This window comes from Anabas testudineus, chromosome 16 (genome assembly GCF_900324465.2).
Source record: "Anabas testudineus chromosome 16, fAnaTes1.2, whole genome shotgun sequence".
Classification (NCBI taxonomy): domain Eukaryota; kingdom Metazoa; phylum Chordata; class Actinopteri; order Anabantiformes; family Anabantidae; genus Anabas; species Anabas testudineus.
This window is the reverse complement of record NC_046625.1, coordinates 1,286,910-1,309,589: the sequence shown is the minus strand read 5'-3', so window position 1 is coordinate 1,309,589 and position 22,680 is coordinate 1,286,910. Positions and strand designations below refer to the sequence as shown.

General features: G+C 40.8%; 4 protein-coding genes across 6 annotated transcripts; 3 read left to right on the top strand and 1 right to left on the bottom strand.

Annotated features, from left to right (window-relative positions):
- Window positions 1–885: 885 nt before the first annotated feature.
- On the bottom strand, window positions 886–3,400 carry LOC113168809 (lecithin retinol acyltransferase-like). 2 transcript variants are annotated; one of them, XM_026369820.1, is made up of 5 exons: window positions 3,343–3,400; window positions 3,157–3,242; window positions 2,688–2,829; window positions 1,780–2,018; window positions 886–1,112 (listed from the first exon to the last, which is right to left on the bottom strand). In XM_026369820.1, the coding sequence occupies exons 2-5, from the start codon at window positions 3,220–3,222 to the stop codon at window positions 912–914; spliced, it is 648 nt and encodes a 215-aa protein (XP_026225605.1). In that variant the 5' UTR covers window positions 3,223–3,242; window positions 3,343–3,400; the 3' UTR covers window positions 886–911. The 2 variants fall into 2 exon arrangements, with proteins under 2 accessions (XP_026225605.1, XP_026225606.1); XM_026369821.1 differs by having other exon boundaries at window positions 3,157–3,238; window positions 3,343–3,368.
- A 5,344-nt stretch (window positions 3,401–8,744) lies between these two features.
- Window positions 8,745–11,510, top strand: LOC113168808 (histidine N-acetyltransferase-like). Its single transcript, XM_026369819.1, has 4 exons — window positions 8,745–8,965; window positions 9,697–9,816; window positions 9,909–10,133; window positions 10,519–11,510. The coding sequence occupies exons 1-4, from the start codon at window positions 8,900–8,902 to the stop codon at window positions 11,074–11,076; spliced, it is 969 nt and encodes a 322-aa protein (XP_026225604.1). The 5' UTR covers window positions 8,745–8,899; the 3' UTR covers window positions 11,077–11,510.
- A 485-nt stretch (window positions 11,511–11,995) lies between these two features.
- Window positions 11,996–14,596, top strand: LOC113170282 (histidine N-acetyltransferase-like). The gene is made up of 4 exons (XM_026372314.1): window positions 11,996–12,179; window positions 12,837–12,956; window positions 13,125–13,349; window positions 13,648–14,596. Exons 1-4 carry the CDS (start codon window positions 12,120–12,122, stop codon window positions 14,197–14,199), a joined length of 957 nt encoding a protein of 318 aa, XP_026228099.1. The 5' UTR covers window positions 11,996–12,119; the 3' UTR covers window positions 14,200–14,596.
- A 1,158-nt stretch (window positions 14,597–15,754) lies between these two features.
- LOC113170902 (zinc transporter ZIP1) lies at window positions 15,755–22,280 on the top strand. 2 transcript variants are annotated; one of them, XM_026373211.2, is made up of 5 exons: window positions 15,755–15,895; window positions 17,109–17,384; window positions 17,585–17,715; window positions 20,360–21,064; window positions 21,566–22,280. In XM_026373211.2, exons 2-4 carry the CDS (start codon window positions 17,183–17,185, stop codon window positions 21,050–21,052), a joined length of 1,026 nt encoding a protein of 341 aa, XP_026228996.1. In that variant the 5' UTR covers window positions 15,755–15,895; window positions 17,109–17,182; the 3' UTR covers window positions 21,053–21,064; window positions 21,566–22,280. The 2 variants fall into 2 exon arrangements, with proteins under 2 accessions (XP_026228996.1, XP_026228995.1); XM_026373210.2 differs by having other exon boundaries at window positions 21,556–22,280.
- Window positions 22,281–22,680: the final 400 nt, after the last annotated feature.

The window sequence follows — 22,680 nt, the reverse complement described above, 5'->3', positions numbered from 1 at the left end:
AGACGGGAAGAAATAAAGGCAGCAACGAGGCTGGAATCAGGACAGATTGAATGTCTTGTTTTGTCTGAACGAGGCTGCAGTTACAGTTATATTCTGTATGTCAATGAAAAGCAGCAAATCGGTGGATAAAATGGACTCTGAATGTTGTGAGTTTGAAATTTCTCCTGACTTCTTATGATGCTTTCATGTCTTACTGTGCTGTAGTTGAATGGAGTAAATGTAAATGAGTAATTTGAGTGATTTTTCACAAAGCATATTAAAATAAATTGTCAACAGCAGGTAAGTACCCATCGTTACTCCACCTCCTACACTTTCTGGTGTTGTTCCCACTACCTGCTGTGTTCCCAGCTTGGTTCACTTAGATTATTATTTAGATTTTGTACCAGGGGACACGCAGAATAAAATCCTGTTAATCTCCGAGCTGTTGGGCATTTGCTTTCTCACATGCAGCTCACCTGGGTAAAGTCCGGACATGTTCAGGGTCTGCACTGCGCGAGGTCTACCTAACTGATACTCAAAGCGCTTTACACTGCATCTCATTCACCCATTCACACACATGACATGAAATGGTAGAATTTGAATGGATAGAGGAAGGAGAGAGGAGCTCAGTGTATCAGTAGAGTTCCCCCAGCAGACTAAGCTATAGCAGCAGAACTAAGAGATGGTTCAGAGGACATATTCTGCACTTATATAGCACTTTTCTACCTGACTGGTACTTAAAGCTCTTTACACTGCATCTCATTCCCTCACACACCGATGGCAGAGCTGCTATGCAGCTGACCTGACTCACCGGGGGCAACTTGGGGTTCAGCATCTTGCCCAAGGACACTTTGGCATGTGACATGGCAGCCAGGGAATCAAACCACCAATCCTGTGATCCTCTTGCTTAATATTTTATTCCAGATTAGACCTCATGTCACATGAGGAAGTAAGAGAAGCGATACAGACAGGCCGATCAGATTTGATCCAGATTTCCTTCCGGCATCTAGTTTGCACCTATATTTACATACATCCTCCTCGCTGTCGTCTGGGCTTGGTATGAACACAGCATTGTCATGAGGTCTGGTCAAACGTGGGCACAAAGATATAGCTGGTCCAACAACTGTGCCACGCTACAATCAACAAATCCAAGTTCAATCAATTTCACAAAAATTTCACATCTCTCACATAGTGTATCAAATTCTATTAAAACTGACCAGGTAAAAATGCCAAAAGTAGTCCATGTCAATCATATATCAAGTATTGTTCTGGCCACATTCTCCAGGATATGAAGTAATATATAGTATGAGTAAACTGACTTTTCATGAACCATCTCTGTATTAAACTCTGGTTGTAAAGTGCAACGTTGTCAATTTTTAGAGTAACTCAAACAAAAAAATCCTCACAAACACAGAAATTAATGATTGAAGTTAATGTTTATCTTTTAGATTTAACTATTATTTTTAATTATATTCATCACCCCCTACATCATTTTACAAGAGTGTTTGTCCTTAAAATGAGATATTTATTTAAATATTTGTTCCACTTCAAAATCGAAGCTCTAAACTTTCCTTTACCACCACTGTCCCTCTGTCTCCTGTTTTTCTATGAACCTACACTCTTTCAATCCCCAAAGCACTAATAACCTCCCTTCTGTCTATGAATTGAAGAGTACTAGAATATTATGATTATGAAAGGTTGATTCAGAACATAAAACCAATTAAATGTGATTATAGTGATGATTACCGTTCTTAAATTGAGAAAACATGTTGAAGGGATACTGTTTAATCTGTTACATACCTGCTCTGAATGTGGGCGTCCATAGCGCACATATGTGACAAGGTGTTCACAGTTGTTTTTAGTGAGATGATAATTTCTACACTTTTCCTGGTCTGTCATTTCCTTGATTCGGTCAGTCATTGTTGTATGATCTCCTATGGTGTAACCTTCAGTTTGGTCAAGGTAATTTGCTTTATTATGGTCTGTTTCCCCGCTAAGACTTCCAAAGGTACATGAAATGTCCTGTCCACCTGTTGGACCTGCACAGATGTGAAAAGAAAGCAACATAACAACATGTGAACTCAATGACAAATCCAAGATTATTTTCCTCCTCTGTTATTATCTACTGCCTCTGCATTGAAGGACAGAAGAAAAAGAGCAAACTACAGTAAGTTCAGTAGTACTTATTAACTAACACTGTTTTTAACAAAATATCACAAAACATTTTAAGTAATTCAGTTTAATCATGCAAAGTCAGACAAAAGCATCAGACTCTTCGTGTTTGTTAGCTCTCAGTTTGATTAGAAAGTGAATATCACACCATATTCATCCACTACAGAGATGGGAGGATGTTGTTTGTTTTGTCCCTGAGCAAAGAGCTCACAGAAATCATGAGGGCTCAGTCGTTTGAAAACCACTTTATGTCTTTTCACTTTTGTCTGAGGAGTTTTTTCGCTGGGTTTCTAGTACTTGTGCTAAAGGTGAAACATGCAGGTTATCATCTGACTTTTCACATTTCTTTTATCCACAAAAAGATTTTTATATATAGATCTCATATCCTATCTTATATATAGTTTAACTGAGCATGTTTGTACCAAATAAACTGACACAGTATGGTGTTTCTTATTAGAGTCACAAAGCTGTATTAACACTTATGTGTAAGCACAGTGCACATTTGCAAATTGTCATTTTAGGTTAATTACACTTACGTATGCGGTGAAATATGTCCTGATCAGGTTCTTTGCCTGGGATATTTTCATTCCCAACATAAATAGCATAGTGGCTGTAGAGTGCTGGCCCACAACCGCAGATCTTTTTACGCGGGAAAGCAATGATGTCTCCAAACTGGTACTGTGAATGGAAGAAAACGTTTGTTTCCACTTTACTGCAAATAACACAACACAGCTATTAAATGACAGAAGAACTAATGAAATGAATACTCTTTAAATGATCAGACAGGAGGATGTTTGTACTACGGTAGAGGAAGTAACAGAAAACATCACTCTCACAATGATAACATGGATTATTCACACCTAATGGGCTTATACAGATAGTCTGTCATGTCTATCAGTGAGGATGTCAGAGTGTCATTCAGGGCACCTACGGAAATATTATTTCTTTCTGAAACTTTCTGAAATTCTCAGAATTACAATATTTATGTACAAAAAAAAAACTTACTTCATCTTTTGCATTTATCAGAATCACCAGCACTAAGAGTAAAGCCACCAAGATCAGTGTCTTCATTTTTTAAATTTAGAAACTGCCTAGATAAACAGAGAATGTAAACATTAAAATTTCTGTAATAAACTATTACTATAACTATTAAATAAACGATTCAAAGGTCAAATCAAAGTCTGAACTTACCACTGAATCACAAGCAGCAGAAAAGAGATCAACACAGCCTGAAAAAGAATCATCAGCATTTTCAACATTAAACTAAAAACTTCACATGGTGATTCCACTGGTGTCATTCTAACCACCTTTACAGTAACAGTCAAGTCACTATTATTCTGATGCAGATTCAAACTAAATTTCACAGTCACCGTCCTAAAGTCGGAGGTCCTTACCTTCCTTACTGAGATACCTGTTAGAGAAAAGAAGTCCATCTGCTTAAATAGAGGTTGGTTGAGTCTTGTCCAGCCCACGTGTCATGGTAGACTAATTTGAAGGATTCAGTCTAGAGTAAGAGAGTATTTTATCAACTATACATTTACATTTACAGTGGTATGTCTTAAAATGCTGTGTTCATACAGTTTCTCACATATCCTAGTTTCCTAGTCGATGTTTTAGAAAAAATCTCACACAAATGAATAAAACGATGATATAATTAAGATTCTGAATGATTTCAAGGTCAGAAATCTCCTTTATCTTCTGTTTGTGGGCTGACCAAGACTCACTTAAATATGTCATCATCAGTGATTAAATATTACAATATCTGACACCTTCATAAAGAAGATTTTGTTAAAGTTATTTGTTAGTACATGTATTGCATTATACTAACAGGTATTTCTGTTTTGTGTCCACTCCATGTACAGTATATCAGTGAGGTAAAGCTAAATAGCAGAAGCTACTTTCTGTATAATGCGTTACAACATTTTTAAATATTTAAATCAAACTGTTCAATGAACCAGTAACTGGACTCTGGAGATATACAGCTCCAGGCTGAGGACACCTGCAGAGGAGAACAGAGAGAGGGAGACAAAGAGGAGGAAACACAATTGTATTGGGATTAATAAAGGTACAGTTATTATTATTATTATTATTATTATTATTATTATTATTATTATTATTATTATTATTATTATTATTATTATTATTATTATTATTATTATTATTATTTACAATTAGGTGAAATGTAAATACAACAGGAGTCGGTTTATTAGGTACAACAAGCTACAACTGAGTCAGTTGTTCTTTCTTATCCAGCAGTTCTGCAGTGAATCTTACTGCATGATCTCCAGTTTGTTTCAGAAGAGAAGAGCGTGTGTGTGTGTGTGTGTGTGTGTGTGTGTGTGTTTTGTTTTTTGCTGTGTAGCATTATACTATATGTTATAGTAATAATTCACATTTAGTTATTTATCAGACGCTTTATTTAAATCAACTTACAAGTGAGGAATAAAGCAAAATATCTAAGTTAAGGAAAAGAACTTTAAAGTGCTCTAGAAAGAGCTGGTTCAGTTCTACTAGGTATAAGTGTTTTTTTGTTTTTGTTCTTGAGGTAGGTAGCTCATTCCACCATTGTGGAACAGCTGAGCTGAAAAGTTTTACCTGGCATTTTTTTAGGTTAAGGCACCACAAGATGCTGTTCACTTGCAGAGCACAGTGAACGAGAGGGAGATTGGAGAGCAGGATGAGGGAGTTCAGGTACCGGTGCTGTTTAGTTGGCCACTTTGATGATAAGAGTCTGGGCTGGACCTGATGCAGTAGCTACATGAAGCCAGTGTAGAGATCTGAACAGTGTTGTAACGTGTTTACTGATCAACAGACAGACGTGCTCCTGCATTTTGGATCCTCTGGAGGTTTGATGGTGCAGCTGGTGACACCGTCAGTAAGACACTGCTGTTAGTGGTTTATCTGAAATGTGTCATGCATTCATGTCTTGACTGCCTGAACATAGAGGCACGACTCTGCCTGTAGCTTTGCCTCAGTCCCCTCTTCTAGTTTCTATGGACACATCCACCATGCAGCTTAGGGGGCTCCATAGAAGAACAATGTGAGTAAAATATCTAAAAATCTTACATTGGTTGAGCTTTAGAAGTGATTGTCTCACAGGGTTTCCCTTCCATTTTCCAAATAGAACAAACCCGAAGGTCTGCCCATTCATGGGTCTTTTTTTGAAACTGAGAATATTGTGCCACATCTGGGGAGTTACATGTAAACAGAACTTCAGATTTCAGTCTCTGCTTACTCAACATCAGTAGTTTTGTATTTTCAGTCATTATCAAGGATTTATCATGGATACACCTGCCCAAACAGCTTTTTGTAAAAAAATCTTTTTATTTTCTTTCTACTGTAACTCAACAGGGAAACACAAAGAGGGAAATTATAAGGATAATGCTTCTTTATTCAAATCTGAACCTCGTTTGAATATCTGGTTCAATGGCACCAAAAGTTTTTAATAGTACATCTGCAGAGAAGAGTTGTTGGTTTGTGGGTTGTGAGGGTTGTCATGCAAAGTTGACTTGCTGCTTAAACTAAGGATACTTCATGACACACAATTAGAGAAGTCAGTCGTGACTAAGCTGATTTATTCAGTTTTCAAATGTTGTTTGATGTTGATTTTGCAGCAATTACAAGTACAAAGTAAAAGAAGTCGGCAATTATAATGAATGGGAACATGAGATATTGTTTAAATATTGGTTAAAAACTATATTAGCTGATTAACACCGGCTGATAATGTTGCTTGTACAATGCCATTTCCAAAAAAGTTGGGAGGCTGTGTAACATCTACGTAAAAACAGAATTCAATGATTTACAAAAGAACATAGAAAATAGATCAAATGTTTAAACTGAGAACATTATAGAAAAAATGTAAACATGTTGAAATTCAAGGCAGCAACATGTCTGAAAAAATGTGCCACAGAGTCCACAAAAGGCTGGAAAGTAAGTGGTACTAACAAGCTGGAGCTGGAAGAACTACTGATTATTATTTTAGTTTATGGCGGTCTGAACAGCCCAAATAACAGGAAATCTGTCTGTCACTTTCATATTTGGTCCTAATGTGGATATGTAGCTGATGTTTTCCAATGCCACCACAGTCTGAACCCTGACTTCTCAAAGTGGAGCCCACACCTCTCTGCAACTTCCTTACAGCCTGTAGAGACAGTGTCTGCTCCCCGACTACCTAAATTATTTATATCAAGAACCAACAAGAGGAGTGATTCATAAGAACCTAATACAAATAAAGAACCAAATAACAAGACAACAATCAAATGTGGACTGTTAAATATCAGATCTCTCTCGTCTAAATCCCTCTTAGTGAATGATTTGATAACTGACCATCAAATAGACTTATTCTATCTTAATGAAACCTGGCTGCAGCAGGATGAATATGTCTCTCTGAATGAGTCGACCCCCTCAAGTCATGTTAATTATCATGTTCCTAGAAACACAGGTCGGGGTGGAGGAGTAGCAGCAATCTTCCACTCAAGTTTGTTAATCAACCCCAGACCTAAACATAGTTTGAATTCATTTGAGAGCCTCACTCTTAGCCTCTCTGATCCTAACTGGAAAAATCAAAAACCAGTCCTGTTTGTTATTGTGTACCGTCCTCCTGCCCCTTACTCTGAGTTTTTAACTGAATTCTCAGAGTTTCTATCTGATTTAGTTCTTAGTGCAGATAAAGTCATTATAGTGGGTGACTTTAATATCCATGTAGATGTTGATGATAACTGCCTCAACACTGTATTTAATTCACTATTAGACTCTAAATGGAAATAAACCCACTCACTGTTTTAATCACACCCTTGATCTCATTCTGACATACGGTGTGGAAGTTGATCAGTTAATAGTTTTTTCATTCCTCTAAACCATCAACATGTTTCTTAGATCCCATCCCGACTAGACTCCTCAAGGATGTCTTACCTTGATCAGCACGTCCATATTAGATCAGATCAATCTGTCTTTACAAAACAGGCTACGTACCACAGGCTTTTAAGGTTGCTGTAGTCAAGCCCCTGCTCAAAAAGCCTACTCTGGACTCAGGGGTCTTAGCGAATTATAGACCAATATCCAATCTGCCCTTTATCTCTAAAATCCTTGAAAAGATAGTTTCTAAGCAATTATATGACCACCTACGTAGCAATAACTTGTATGAAGATTTCCAGTCAGGATTTAGAGTACATCATAGTACAGAAACAGCAGCGGTAAAGGTCACTTAACAAACCTCTATTAGTATCAGACAATGGTCTACTCTCTATAATCAAACTGATTCTTTTCACTCTATTGAATCCCCCTTAGGCAATATTATTAGGAAACACTCTAATCTATCTAAACTAATCAATTAATCAAACTTCAACCGGCTTAAAAGACATAAAGGCCTGGAAGTCCTCCAATTACCTTCTCCTTTATCCAGACAAGACACAGATTATTTTGTTTGGGCCTATGTTGTTGTTGTTTTTTACATATTACAGACGTGTTGCTGTCATCAAATTCTCTTCTCTTTTTAACAAAAATGTTCTGGTTTTGATAAGTTATGGGTTTATGAGATTTGTAAATCATCAGACTTGTGATAAATCATGCAAGTCAAGATTTCTACTTTTGTGCCAACAAGAATTGAGAATAAAGATGTTTGAATTGAACTAAATTTGAAATGACGTAAGTTCTCCAGTGTTTTGGAATCTCTGTGTATATTTGTAGTTATTTAATTTGCTGTTCTGTAAAACAGTTTAAGAAATGTGCTACAATTAGAGTACATTGTTTTTCCTTTATGTTTTGAAATAAATTAATTCTGACTCCTCACTCAGTCATTTGGTCCCATGATTTGAGGACGTCCACCAGTATCTCAGTTTTGAATTCTTTTGAATAAACACTGGAACATTGAGTCTGAGGTTAACTGTTAAACAGTCAAATCAGAAGCTCATTTGAGTAGCAACACTGATAATATGTGTAACAGCTTAACAGCTGTTTCTCTTGTTCGTCTGTAGATAAGAGTTAATAATTAAGTGTGTTTAACTGCACACTATTTCAGGTAGTGTTTGCTAGAAGTCATTTCTGCTGTGTAATGTACATTAATATATGCTCTGGTCCACCTCACTCTCCAGTGCGCTTACTAAACTCTGTCAGATGTGACAGAGTTCAGCTCATTTCTCCCAGAAATTACAACATCAAGCAGATATCATTAAGACACATCTGCTTCAGACTGATTCAGTTTAGTACATTAACGTCACCTTCAGGATTTCAGGTGTGTCAGCTTGAAGTTCAGACGTCTCACCAGCTGGATTTGAGACAGAATCATTTGTTTTGAAGGATGCGTTCACAGTACTGTGTTCGTTGAGAGTTAACATATCTCCATGTGCTGATTGTAAAGACTTGTGTAAATGTTAATGTCAGTAACCTTAATCATAGTAACAAAGAATTTAATTCCCGTTTATTTAAAGTTTTGTTTGTGGAGTTTTTACACGGTGTCATCTTTGTCTGAATAAAGTCAGCAGGTACAGTAGAGGTGAAACTGATTTCCATTTATTAAAGGAACCCTGTAGATTATTAGCTTACTGTGTTTAAAACTCACCTCCAAATGGACATTGGACACCGTTTTCTTTCATAACTGTCTGACGTCGCTGTGCAGCTTCTTCAACTTTCCTCAAAATAATCACAGCAAGAAAGAAAAGAACCTGTGGCAAAGTTTGGAGCAGGGAAGATCCAAAGAACAAAGACAACGCACACCAGCAGGAACTCTACAGGGTCTAGGAGCAGGTTCTGGATGTCTGCAGCCGGGGACGTCTGTGATGTGGAGTACAGTTTGGCAGAGGAGCAGGACTTCCAGCAGGTCTCAACTTATACTTTACTCTGTGAAATCAATCAAATCAAACCACAAAAGTGATTGTTTTAATGCTAATGTTGTTTCCTGACTGTCAGCTTTTATTTCAGAGATCCCAGAAAATGATGAACAAAACACAAAGACGCAGATGAAATTAGAATAATGTGCTTTTTTTTAAAGAAACATTCTCTGGGAGTCATTGCTGCTGGTTTATTCATTAATCAGAAACCACACAAATGTGTTCAAGGAAACAAATCAACATTATTTTTACAGAGTAATGTCTGCATTTACAATAATACACTTAATCCACTTTCAATAAAAACTCAGGGTCCCCTTTGCTCTAAGCTGTGGCTTTGCCCAACTGTTATAAAATCAGTATCTAACAGTGCAGATCAACCCTTTGGCTTAAGAAATGAGAGGATGAAGAGGAACCAGTGATTGGTGATTTATTGGGGCCTGTTCTCCTCCCACAGCCTCACAGAGACGTTTCCCACCTGGTATCTTATCACTGTCTTTAAAGAGTCTGAAACTGTATGTGGTGACATGAAGAAGTCCTTTTCTTTTCTAACTTACCAACATGACGTCTTTCCTTTCACACTGAACAGACCTGACAGGACCTGGTACCACATACTGTAGCACCTCCAACAACCTCTGCTTGTTTAAATTCAATCTAATTCAATTTAAAGCGTCTTTGAGCTGAAGCTGCTGTGCTGACAGGTGTCAGTGTGTTTGTGATGCAGGTCCTGAACATCTGCAGCAGATATGACTACGGTGGGTTGGATTACATGGCTACTAAGTTCCACCGCTGGCTGCAGGAGTCTGGACGCGTCGTCTTCATTGCTAGGATGAACAACAGGGTGGTAAGAACTGACGATGCTGCCACAAAAAACTATTGGAATCCATGCACGTGTGTGGCTGCTGTTTATTTTTGCATATTCTATGCAAAGAAAAGGTGGCGCTAGAATCTGCGCTGCTGGTGGACGGAGGTCAGACTGTGATTCTACAGGGTCTCAGGGTGGTACCTGATCTGAGAGGCCACGGCATCGCTGGCGCCCTCCAGAAGCACGTGACTGACTACATGTGCCGCCGTTACCCACAAGTCTCTGCTGTGAGGTTGAGCCGAGGAGTTCAGCTTTCACCACAAACACTGTCCAAGTACAGACTGGTAGCTAAAGAGGTGAGTGACGTTTTAGACACAGCACAGTTCAGCACTCAGAGAAAGGAAACCACGTGGTCATGACCATGGTGAACCCATAAAGAATCATTAGGTAGCTCGTGAGATCTTTTAGCTCATTGTTTTGGTTTCCCACAGTCCAGTACTGACCATTCATTTATCACAGAGGGAACATTGGACTCAGCAGCTGGATACAGAGCCTGCTCCAATCAGAGTGTTGAACTACGGAAGAGAGAAGACACAAAGTTAATGAGATGAGAGGAGCTCAGTGTGAACGAGGACATTTGAATGTTAACTTGAAGTTTATCAAATTGTATTTATTCCTCTGGACAAGTCAAGGTTCTGCTTGTGTCTCCAGTTCTAACTCAGACTGAGGTTTTCTCTGCAGGCCATCGTGTCTCTGTGCTGTGAGGCAGTCCACCTCAGAGCATTTGTTGCTGAACTTCGTACCAGACTCCAGAGCCAGGCTCAGTCCCACTCCTACCACACAGTGACTCTGAACCAGCAGCAGGTGGAGACTCTGATCCTGACCGACCACGTGGTTTCCAATCTGCTGCCTGGAAAAACCATCATCAATGACTGGGAGCCTCTGAAGCCCATGGAGCCCAACCTGGAGGTGCTGCGCCGCAGAGGACTGACGTGGATTGTAGATCGGGAGTTAGAACCCTCTGCCGTCAGTCTGTGCACCACACCGTACCCCGTCCCCTACCGCCATGATGCCGTGCACTTTCACATCAACATCTTCAGCCGCAGTGTGGCTTCAGTGTGTTCTGTGTTCCTGGCTCAGCTTGAAGCTCTGCTGCCGAGTCTCCACGGTTACCTGATCTTCCACACGTATGTGGACCCTGAGCTTTGGCCGGGGTTACACCAGTTCTGCCAGAACAAGGCCAACGTCTGCTTTTTTAAGGACTATTGGGAGGAGGTTATCCTGGAGATGGACCTCTGAACTGCCTCAGCATTACTACATTACTGCTTCTTCGCATTAGAGACAGACGTACAGAGGTTTGTCAGCCTGAACCTTGGGGGTAAAGTTCAGTTCCTGTTCACTAAGTTCCTGCTGTAGAAACCCCCCACATGTGCCTCAGCATTCCCACAGATCAGTGGAAGAGGCTCCGCTGGTTTTCTGTGACTCTGTAACAGAAACGCTGGCTGGGTCTTTGTTAAATCCCCTTGTAAAAGTTATTCTGTAGAACGTGTCCCTGACTCTGGTTTTAATTCTCACTCTGTTGCCATTTTTCTTAAATGTCTTTCTCCTGTTGTGTTGTTGAACCTAAGCTTTAATTTTTTTATTACCTTTATAGACCTAAAGTCTGTCAAACCAAATAAGCCAGTAGGTGCAGTTAGACTGCAGCAAACAATCAATCACTGCTGAACATCTAATTTCACCTCATTTCAATACTTATGTTGTATTTGTGCAGCAAACTGATTATTTCTCTGTTTGCATACTTGGATCATTAAAACTGATTCTGCTTTCATCACCTTTGCCCTCTTTAAGTCTTTCATGTTAAGTTTACACATTAAACCAAACTGAATCTGGTCTGGACTCAGGTTATCTGTGGCCAATGGGAAACCAGCAGGGGGCAGGTTTTAAGGATACGTTCACAGTCACATGTCATGTGTGGTTCTGTTGAATAAAGCCTCTGTTAAACTGATCAAAGAAGAGAATAATGTAATAATGGGATAATCGTCCATTAAAAAAATGCAGAGGAAAAGTGAAACTGATGATTAGTTCACTTTTGAAACACAGACAAACCTGGATTTGTAAGCATTTTCTAGTCCTGTTTTAAACACCGCTGGATTTTGAACGCAGCCCACAACACAACTTACTTTTTTTCTTTTACAACCATCTGACTTAACTGGACACAGAGAAGAAACTCACTGAAGATCCAGAGTCTCTGAAAACAGGATTCACCAAAGTCTTTTTGATGGACTCTAACAGATCTGAAAACCAGAACCAGATCTGCTGGTTTAGTTTAAAGCAGGTCCAGGATGTGTGCTGCAGTCGGTGATATGGAGTACAGGTTGGCAGAGGAGCAGGACTTCAGTCAGGTCTCTACTTTTATCTTTTATGACACAGTAACAGGAACTGTGACGTTTTTTCACCTCAGTTTTGCTGCATTAATGGATTTTTCCAGTTTAATGAAACTGGGGTTTTAAAGTGCTGGTGTTGTTTTATGTTTAATAGTTTCCAGATTTCAGCAGAAACTTTTAGGACTATCGAGAAAAACATGACTTACTACTTACTACTCAGTTGTAACGAACAAGATGATCCTGTAACTAATGTCGATGTTAATTCATTTAGTTGTGGTTTGCACTCGTTAAAGCTCAGTTAATTGACTTTGACAATTACCAACAGCCAATCACTATCAGCTTTTTCAAGTTTCAGTTCTTCAGCCATTAAATAACCTCTGAATCCAAAGATTAACAATCTTAGTCAACAGTTCAGCAATAAAACCTCCTTCATGAAGCTGATAAACTGTTTTACAGAGGTGTTGGTTTAGCCAGCAGCAGAACCAGAGGGGTGGCTAGAGGTGACACAGACCTAAAGTCTCAGTAATTATGATTTAATTTCAGATGGGTCCATATTTTCCGTCACACTACAGATCTGAGTCTTTCAATGATCACTAACCTGCTCCAAACTGATGTGTGTAACTCTCCTTCAGCTGGAGCTGTGTATTGACATTTGTCAGCAAATTTATGATGCAGGTTATGAACATCTGCAGTAAGGATGACTACAGCGGGCTGGACTACATGGCAGCCAGCTTTCACTCCTGGCTGCAGGAGCCTGGACGCCTCGTCTTCATCGCTAAGATGAAGGACAGAGTGGTGAGAACTGAAGACATCACTTCATGAAATGAAGACAGTTCCTTGAATGTGCATGTACATTTTCTTTAGACAAACCTTTTCATAGTTTTAATCACCTTTACTGTGTTTGATCCACAACATGGGAACAAAATCACAAGTCAAAGTTCCTAAATGTGTGTTCACCTGTAGGTGGCGCTGGAGTCTGCGCTGCTGGTGGACGGTGGTGAGACAGTTGTGTTTCAGGGCCTCAGAGTGACCTCTGATTTGAGAGGCCACAGCATCGGTGGCGCCCTCCAGAAGCATGTGACTGACTACATCCGTCACCACCACCCAGAGGTCCGTACCGTCAGGCGGAGCCGAGGAGATCAGCCCTCAGCACAAACACTGACCAAGTACAGACTCACAGCTAAAGAGGTGAGTTTTCTTGTAACCAAACCAAAGTCACTGTATGTTTGTCACCAACATGAATTTCATGTATCATAAGTTCTGCACTGCTGCCGACGTGTTGGCACATCATTACACTTCAGAGTGGTATTAATGTGGAACCAGTTGTCAGAATTAGTGTTTTAGTTTCTGTATCTTCAGGTACGTTGTTGAAAATGCTTGATCGTTGATATGCAAACACACTAATAATTCACCAGTAGTGAAACTCTCCTGCTCATTGAACAACTCAGAACTGAACTCCTGATCTCGACTGTGTCGCCCTCTTCAGGCCATCGTGTCTCTGTGCTGTGAGTCAACCAACCTCGGCCCCTTCATCACTGAGCTTCGATCCAAACTCCTTGTTCAGACCAACTCTCGTGGCCCAGTGACTCTGAACCAGCAGCAGGCAGACGCCCTGATCCTGACCGACCACGTGGTTTCCAACTTGCTGCCTGGTCAAACTATGATCAACAACTGGGAGCCTCTGAAGCCCATGGAGGCCAACCTGGAGGTGCTGCACCGAAGGAACCTGATGTGGATTGCAGACCGTGAGGTTGAGCCCACTGCAGTCAGCCTGTGCACTCCACCATACAGCGTCCCGTACCGTCATGACGCTCTGCGCATCAACATAAACATCTTTGGTCAAAGTTTGCCTTCAGTGTGTTCTGTGTTCCTGGCTCAGCTTGAAGCTCTGCTGCCAAGTCTCCACGGTTACCTGATCTTCCTCATCTTTGTGCACCCTGAGCTTTGGCCGGGGTTACGCCAGTTCTGCCAGAACAAGGCCGACGTCTCCTTTTTCAAGGACTACTGGGAGGTCGTCTTTCTGGAGGCAGACTTCTGATTGACCTCAGTAGGAACTGATTGATTCTATTATTTGAATGCTGATTTTTCCAGGGTCCTTTTCCATTTTGTTCTTCAGCAGGTTCCAGGTCCTTTAGGGGTTTCAGAGGTTGTCCTGGTGTTTCTAAGTGTTTCCAAGCAGGTGATTCTTTTTCCTCTATTGTCACCGTACATAGAAAGATCTACACACTGTTGAGTGACTAGTAGGTGTAAAAAAAAACAAAACAACTTTTCTGTTCTCTTGTACTCACATCTCTTGAAACAGAAACACTTTTTTTGCTTACCTTGTTCCTCACTTGTAAGTCGCTTTGGATAAAAGCGTCTGATAAATGACTAAATGTAAATGGTAAATATAAAAGTTTAACCAAACTTTAAGCACGGATTAAATCCAAATGTCTTATCAGCAGTGTATTGTTAATTCAACTCTCTCACTGTCTGTTCTTTAATAAACACAATAAAATACATCATCATCATGTTTTGGTGTGATTTCTTTCAGTACCTATCGATGGATGTAGCCGTTTATTTTACTCTTTTAGCTCCTCAGCTGACACTGTCGGCAGCAGGTATGTGACCTACGTGGTATATTTCAATTAGTTTGTCGTGTTTTATGAACAGTGATGCAGTCATCTCAGTACCTGCTAAGGGGATTTCCTCAGCATTTCTACATTCAAATTTTGCGGTGTTGGTGAGGTCTTAAGAGGATTCTACGGACTTCCTATGATCACTCACAGATCTTAAAATCCCCTAAGAATCCCCAGAGTGATGTGTGATGATGACAGGACTGCAGCACTGACACACTTCCTACTTTATGTTTGTGCTGACTTCGGTCGATGGCCTTGAACCTTATATAGGTTTTAAAGCTGCACTGACACAATAAAGTTAAAGAAGAAGAAGATAAAGATCAGCTGCATCTGCAGATCATTTACTGCTGTTTGTGATGTTTTATGTCACTGAAGTCAGCTGTTCTGAACAGTATCTGTAACACAGACAGAATCTCTTCAGTCTTGTTGTATTGTATTGTTGTTTGTAATATGTTGTTTTCGCTCCGATGGATCTAAATGTTTCGACCTCGGACTGTTTGTGATGAAACTCAGCAGTCACATTGACTTTTCCAGGACTCATGCTGAGCTGCAGGCTCAGCAGCTGACCCTCCCCCCACCTTCCCACAGCTGCAGCTTCATCAACCACACAGCAAGACCGGAACAACAGGGGTTATGACCTTCACAGTAAAAGCACATATATCAAGCCGTAAAGGGAAGCGTTTTTCTAATGTACTAAAGTTCACTTTGATATGAGTGAGGCTCCATGAAATGACAGAAAGTTTTCACTGTATAAAGCAGTAAGTCCCGCTTTCTGGTTAAATTCTTAACATATTAAATTAACTCAACTTCTGAGTTGAGGTAATTATTTATTCATTTCAACATTTTCAGACTCTTCGTCTCTTAGTTTGAGGAAAGCGTTTATGTTTAAGAAACTCGGTACTGGTTCTTCTCTGCTGCTCCAGTTGGTGCTAAAGGCACCAGAGGCTTTTACTTTGAAAAGCCGGAAGCGCGGTGTGTCGCCGTGTCCGGCAGCAGCTCGGTTCTGATGGATCAGCTGATGGGAACTGACTCACCACTTCCCGGACAACATGTAACCTCATCGAGCCGTTTTCCCTGAAGAAGCGGATTCTGCTCACTTGGCTCCAGTAGAACCAGGTAAGAGGATTTATTACGGACCGGAAAACCCCGAACACGGAAACGACGTGTTCGGAAGTTCGGAGTCAGTCCGAGTGAGTCCGAACAGGTTCGCTCGGTTCTTCTGTCAGATGCTGGTTTCTGGAAGATTTAATAAGAACTTTAATAGAAACTCTTTTGGATCCAGTTCGGAGGTTTCACATGAGGCTCCCTGGGTTCTGGACTAGTTCTACTGTAACTAGTGTTCGGAAGTAACGGAGTACTTTTACTGCAGTACTGTGTCCGGGCTGTGTTTATTACTTAAAGTATTTGTTCTACTTTTAATTATTAAACAGCAGCTGTTTAACATCAGTCCACTCATTTAGAACTGATTCAGTACAATCAGTGCAGTAACTTCTGGTACTTGAAGTATATTTGTATATTAATACTTTTTAAGACCTGAACCTTAGACATGAGACGTGGGTTCAGGTCCAGAGTTTAAAATACTTTGATTACAGTACTTTACAGTAACTCAGAGACATAACTTTCTTCTTGGAGTAACTTGTTTAAAGTTAGACGTGTTCATCCAAAAACTTTTATTCTGCAGATTTTATTTTCCTAAATATGTCAAAAAAAAAACAAACAAAAAACAAACAAACAAATAAAACAGTAGTGGAACAAGTAGAAAGTAAAAGTATCAAGACCACAATTCAAAAGTCCTGCAGTCAAAATTCTACTCGTAGACTAGTAAAAGTAAAATCCTGATGCAGAACCATCATCTCCAGAATACTGTTTATTATATTACTGCATTATATTCACTGAAGCATTGCTGGTTTTCATCTGTTCTGAATGTGCACAGCTACATGAGCAGGATATATGAAGTCTGTGCTGCATGTTTAGCTTTGTAGCCGTAAATGTACTTTTTAAAATAGATATGTGGAATCAGTGTGTTTGGTAAATAGAGATGAGCTCAACACTGATCTCACATGACTCACAGTGTGACAGATCTCTGGTCCAGAACACCGTGTCTTCCCTGCACTCACTGACTGTTTTTTATTTTCTTCGTATGAATGTGTTGAATTTGATTTTTTCCAAACGTGTGACAGAGCTGAAAAACAAAATGTGATGAGTAAACAGATATAATTCCAGCTCGAGCGTCAGAGTCCAGTTCAGGATAGACGGGAAACAAAATGGATCCTGTGGAGGTGGAGCGGTGGTGGTTTCATCTGTACTATATTTCCTGTTTGTCCGACAGACTCTCGCCTCCTGTGTGAGTCCATGGCGGGCGTTTGAGGTCTCCTCCCACGCTGCAGAGAGACCAGATTAAAGATGACCGTCGGGACCAGAGTTTCTCCTTCTGCCCTCCAGTCCCCAGAGAGGATAAAACCGTCCCTGCAGATGAACCCGGCTGACGTCCCCGCTCTGGAGATCAAACTAGGAGCTCTGGTGGTCCTGCTGACCATCACGCTGCTGTTTGGCCTCGCTCCACTCTGCATCATCCGGGGAGCCGGGCGCTGCAGCGTGCACTCAGGTATGAAGCCAGGGACCATGTGGACCACATTTGACCTACCTCTACCGACCCTCTGCTGTCGATCTGATCCTTGTTCGTTACTCTGAACCTTTCACCCGCTGCGTTTAATCAGTGAGATCATTTCTGTCTTTGAGCCTTCGACAGTCTGCACAGTGACTCTGCAGCAGGTGTCAGGCTCAGCCCGGTTCTTCATGTTGCAGATTTGCGCCGCAGGCTGCTGAGTTTGATCAGCTGCTTCGCTGGAGGTGTTTTCTTGGCCACCTGCCTGTTGGACCTGCTGCCGGACTACCTGCAGGGCATCAACGAGGCCTTCAGCAGCGCAGGCATCACGGTAAGATCATCCCAGTCTTGTTAATATAAGTCTGTGGATCCATATATTTTTCTACAGGACCAGGGAATATATGAGTGCAGCCGCCTCCTACCAGTTCTTGATTACAATGACCTGTTATACATGAATACACAAGCAGCTCTTCATCTAGTGGACTCTGTTGGTGCATTAACAGTTGTTTCTCTAGAGCTGAGTGGACTCTTTTCTCTGTAACCTCCTTGTGGTGATGTTCCTGTCTGTTCACTTATTGATTGATTTATCTCTCTCCTGGTTACATTCATTTATCCTATGTTCAGGTAAGATTAATCTTGCTCCTCCTACTAAAGACGTATCTTCATTTCAACCTGATGATGGTGCTAGAAGAAAAGTCAGAGAGTCACCGAAGTTCTCATGCTGAGAAGAAGAAGTGTCTGTGCCAAGTTTAATGACGATCGCTGCAGCATTTCTTTTGACATTTCTCAAAGCCACAATCTCAGGCTTGTGGAGACGCAGAGGAGAATTCAGAGGATCAGGTCTTTGTGATTCATCCTCTGGGCTCTGTGGGAAACTTTAGCCAAGTTTACGGCGATCCATCAAATAGTTGTTGAGATATTTCAGTTCAGACCAAAGTGGTGAACTGAGCCAAGCTAAAAATGTGATTTAATGTGGAGTTTGTGAAAAGCTTCAGGATGAAGGTCAAAGCCAAAAGAGAGGCTGCTGGGAAACCTGGTGTGTGTGTGAGTGTGTGAGTAAGGAGGCGGGTCTTTACCGGGAATCACTCTCCTCCCTCACAAAACAAACAGTAGAACGAACTTCCAGCTGCTTCATTCGGCGATGTGATGAGACAAGCTAAGGCTTCAGATAAAGAATACCGTAACTGTGTGTGAGAGACTCTTTTTTTTCTTCTCACATGTCCTGAATAGTTTCTTTGTTTTTTTTTTCTGACTTCTAGCACTACTTGTTTTCTGGAGGTTGCGCAATCAGCTAGTCACAAATTAAAATGCTTTTAATTTGAAAACCGAAACTGAATTAATGGTTTCATTGTTATAACAATAAATATACATAACACTTAATATTTTTCTATTAACTCTCCATCAGTGCCGATGTTATGTGAAAGGAGTCTTTATTCCACAATCAATCAATCAATCAATCAATCAATCAATCAATCAAAGAGGCGTTCACTGTTGCAAATGTTTCAACCTAAACTAAAACGTACCCACAGAAAACCTGACCACACCACACATGGGTAAATGTTGAAAAAAGACAGATCCGCCTCGGGAGCGATCCGAGAACATCAAGACCCATTCTGAAAAGACCTGAGGATTGTTAGACTTGATCCAAAATGCAGAACCGAGCCGAAGCCAACTGGATGAAAAGCTCTGAATAAAAATATAACAGCAGACATTTTGTATGAGCCACTGTTTTTCTTAAAATGAGGTTGGATTCAGTCTTTGAGTCACAGTAACTGGACTTTTTTATTTGTTATTAGAACATTTCACTACTATTTAAACTATATGTCAGTGAAGATTCTCAGTCGTCCAGGTGAAGTTAACGAGAAGGAGGTCCAGTTTTATGACACTCAACTTCCAGGAAACCTCACCTAGTCTCTGTGTTCAATTCAATTCAATTCAATTTTATGTGCATTGTCATAGTCATCTCAAGGCACTTTACAGTGTTTAAGGTTTCAGACCTTACAAAATAGAACTGTATACAGAATTAGATAGAAAACCCAACAACCCCACTGAGCAGCACCAGGAGACAGTGGAGAGGAAAAACTGCCTTTAAAGGAAGAAACCTCCAGCAGAACCAGGCTCAGGGTGGGCGGCCATCTGCCTCGACCGGTTGGAGTGAGTGGAAAGAGGAGAGAGAAAAGAACAGCAGGCAAGAAAAGAACTGGACAGGTTGGTAGGACCAGTAACTGAACTCTGGAGATATACAGCTCCAAGGAGGAGGATACCTGCAGAGGAGAACAGAGAGAGGGAGACAGAGAGGTGCAGTTCCCAGCAGCTACTTTGCATTGTGATGAGGCCTGGAAGTGATTTGTGGCCCGGGCTGTGTCGAACCACAGGCCGAGCATTTGGTGCATCCACAGCAAAATGTGTGGGTTACCCTGCAAAACAGCCCCAAACTAAATACACAATATTCATAAATGTGCACACAGCTTAGTACCTGCTATTTAGAATCTTTCTATCCTAAATGAGATATAGTCTATAAGTAGAAATAATAAGTGCTCGTGCCTCTTTATGTCACGTTCAGTGGAAGAGCTGCTCATCTTTTTGTGAAGACGAGATAAAAGTGACTCTGTAGGTCTGTGAGGATCCTCTTCACCCTTATCTCTGATCTGAATCTTCTCTACATCCGCTGGTTTCCCCTGTTCAGCAGTTTGTCTGATTAGAATATGGTTGACCCAGTAGTAGTAGTTCAGTTTAGTTCAACTGCAGTAAAATGCTAAATACACAATAATAATGTAGCATTCGTCTAAAATCATCACATATAATAATATATACTGATATACTTCTATTATATAATCATATACAAGTACTAACGTCCCTGTACTCTGCATGAATTAGGACTTTATTGGTTCTGATACTTTTGTACTTTGACTGATGATTTTCAGACAATGGTGTCAAACTGTGGTCTGACCTGGGTTCTTCTTCTCTCCTCGCAGCTCCAGTTTCCCCTGCCTGAGTTCATTGTGTCCATGGGCTTCTTCCTGGTCCTGGTCCTGGAGCAGATCATCCTGGCCTTTAAGGACCAGTCATCCTTACACCGGGAGGAGCGTCGAGCTCTGCTGGTGGACTCCAACATCCAAGCGAACGACCGGGGCGGCCGTCAGCACTCCCATCACCATCATCATGCGTCAGAGGAGTCTGATGGCGGCCACTTCCACGTGGACTTTGGCTCTCAGTCAGCCCTGCGTGCCTTCATCCTGGTCTTCTCTCTATCCTTGCACTCAGTCTTTGAGGGTTTGGCTGTGGGGCTGCAGGAGGAAGGGAAGGACGTCCTGGAGATCTGCTTGGCGCTGATGATCCACAAGAGCGTCATCTCCTTCAGTCTGTCCTTCAAGCTGTCTCAGGGGCAGCTGCGGCGCTCTGTGGTGGTCGGCTGCCTGCTGCTGTTTGCCGTCATGTCCCCTCTGGGCATCAGCCTGGGGATCGGCCTCACCGAGACCAAGGCGTCCTCGCAGCACCTGCTGGCCCGCTGCACGCTGGAGGGGCTGGCAGCGGGAACCTTCATCTACATCACCTTCATGGAGATCCTGCCGCACGAGCTCAGCTCCCCCAGGAACCGAATGCCCAAGGTGACGATGCTGCTGGTGGGCTTCGCCGTGGTCACCGCCGTGCTCTTCATCAAGCTGTAATCTGATGCTGCAGTATGTATCAGCCACACACTTCTTCCTGTTTCTTGGTTGAAAATGTTTTATAAGTATGAATATAACCATCACGAGCTTCACAACAGCAGCAATAAACCACAACGTCTCTGATTTAGTATCAAGCAGGAAGAACAGAGCTCATTGGTTCATAAAGTCTGATGTATGTGGTTTGGTACTAATGTCAGCTAAAGTAGAGAGTGATCAGTGGCTTCTTCCCTAGTTATTAAAGGATGAACGACCAGCAGGTGAGTAGATAAATGATGACTGATACGTTTTCTGTGTGGTTTAAATTGAGCAGTTTCTAAAAAGCTGAAACGAAGCTCAGGGCAGTGAACTCAAACTGAACTTTAGCTCCATCTTTCCTGCAATTGGCATCAAACTACATGTTTCTTCATGAACATAAGGAAATTTCAGGAAATAACAGCTGTAAAATAAAGCTTAAGAGTCGTGTTCACATCCTGCAGCATGTTTCACCTCTCGTCTGTGTTCAAATCCAAACAGATGGAGAAGCACGATAACCTGACATGAAACTACTGAGCAGAGTTGTGGAGAAACTCTTAATGTTGGGACCATAAATGTTCCTGTTCGTCCTGTTTTTTTCCAAGATGACTGCTTTAGCATTGGAGAAATAAAATACCAACTTTTCAAGCCTTGCTTTCTAAAACGAGCCTGTACACAGCTGTGACGTGTGCACGCTTCGTACTCTTCACCAGGACATTTGACATTTGGACATTTAGAGCAACTTCTACTTTACTTTACAGAAAGTTGCCAGGAAATGGTCAACAGCTGGAAATGTAATTTAATTCTAATTTAATTCAGTTTTTCTGTCAACTGACTTTCACTGTAAATTGAAGTCGAACCTTTAATTCATATGAGGCTCTGCAGAGAAACGCTGCTGATCTCTGTGAACTGCTCCTGTTTGAAATATTTGATGAACTGAAAAAATGCTGAAAATGATTTTCAACTGATCAGTGAGTTGTTGCTTTAATACCAGCAATGTGTTTTAGAAAATTAGAAACGTATTTTTGTAATTGTGTCATTTTAAAGACTCCAGTATTTTAATCATTGCATTTGAATGTATGAAACATTATTATTTTGTATTGTGATGATACTGACATTAACATAGAGCAGATCAGACAGTTACTAACTTCTAATTTAAACTTTTGACATTATATTAAACAGATTTTTGAAAAATAAAAAGTATCTATAACTTTTATTGTGTTGCACATTCAATTTAGTTCCACTCACCTTTTACTGTTGATTTTATAATTATCATTTGTTTTATGCTAAGTTAGATTTTGGAAACAGTTCATCAATGTTGTCAAGATCAAGATTAAACGTTAACATTCAGCATTCGATGCGAAGATCAAAAGGTTCAAATCGACTCATTCCAGCAGTCGCAATTAAAAATAAATGTTGGGATCAGCCCAATCTGGCTACAACTAGATTACTGGATCACTGGGGCCACTTGTATGACGTCATATTTCTTCTTTGAAAGTCACCGAGCTCAGTTAAAGCAGATAACACAACAACAACAACCACAAATTAGAACAAAGGTCACAAAGACATGAGGAATGACCAAAGACACAAGATGAGTACAAACAGAGATTTAAAAA

Coding starts and splice junctions, on each gene's coding strand:
- LOC113170282 (XM_026372314.1), top strand. CDS start 12,120: ATGTGTGCTGCAGTCGGTGATATGGAGTACAGGTTGGCAGAGGAGCAG. Junction 12,180..12,836: donor AGGAGCAGGACTTCAGTCAG/GTCTCTACTTTT, acceptor TTTATGATGCAG/GTTATGAACATCTGCAGTAA. Junction 12,957..13,124: donor CTAAGATGAAGGACAGAGTG/GTGAGAACTGAA, acceptor GTTCACCTGTAG/GTGGCGCTGGAGTCTGCGCT.
- LOC113170902 (XM_026373211.2), top strand. CDS start 17,183: ATGACCGTCGGGACCAGAGTTTCTCCTTCTGCCCTCCAGTCCCCAGAG. Junction 17,385..17,584: donor GCGCTGCAGCGTGCACTCAG/GTATGAAGCCAG, acceptor TTCATGTTGCAG/ATTTGCGCCGCAGGCTGCTG. Junction 17,716..20,359: donor TCAGCAGCGCAGGCATCACG/GTAAGATCATCC, acceptor CTCTCCTCGCAG/CTCCAGTTTCCCCTGCCTGA.
- LOC113168808 (XM_026369819.1), top strand. CDS start 8,900: ATGTCTGCAGCCGGGGACGTCTGTGATGTGGAGTACAGTTTGGCAGAG. Junction 9,817..9,908: donor CTAGGATGAACAACAGGGTG/GTAAGAACTGAC, acceptor TGCAAAGAAAAG/GTGGCGCTAGAATCTGCGCT. Junction 10,134..10,518: donor ACAGACTGGTAGCTAAAGAG/GTGAGTGACGTT, acceptor TTTTCTCTGCAG/GCCATCGTGTCTCTGTGCTG.
- LOC113168809 (XM_026369820.1), bottom strand. CDS start 3,222: ATGAAGACACTGATCTTGGTGGCTTTACTCTTAGTGCTGGTGATTCTG. Junction 2,019..2,687: donor GGACATATTTCACCGCATAC/GTAAGTGTAATT, acceptor ACATCTGTGCAG/GTCCAACAGGTGGACAGGAC. Junction 1,113..1,779: donor GACGCCCACATTCAGAGCAG/GTATGTAACAGA, acceptor TGTTGATTGTAG/CGTGGCACAGTTGTTGGACC.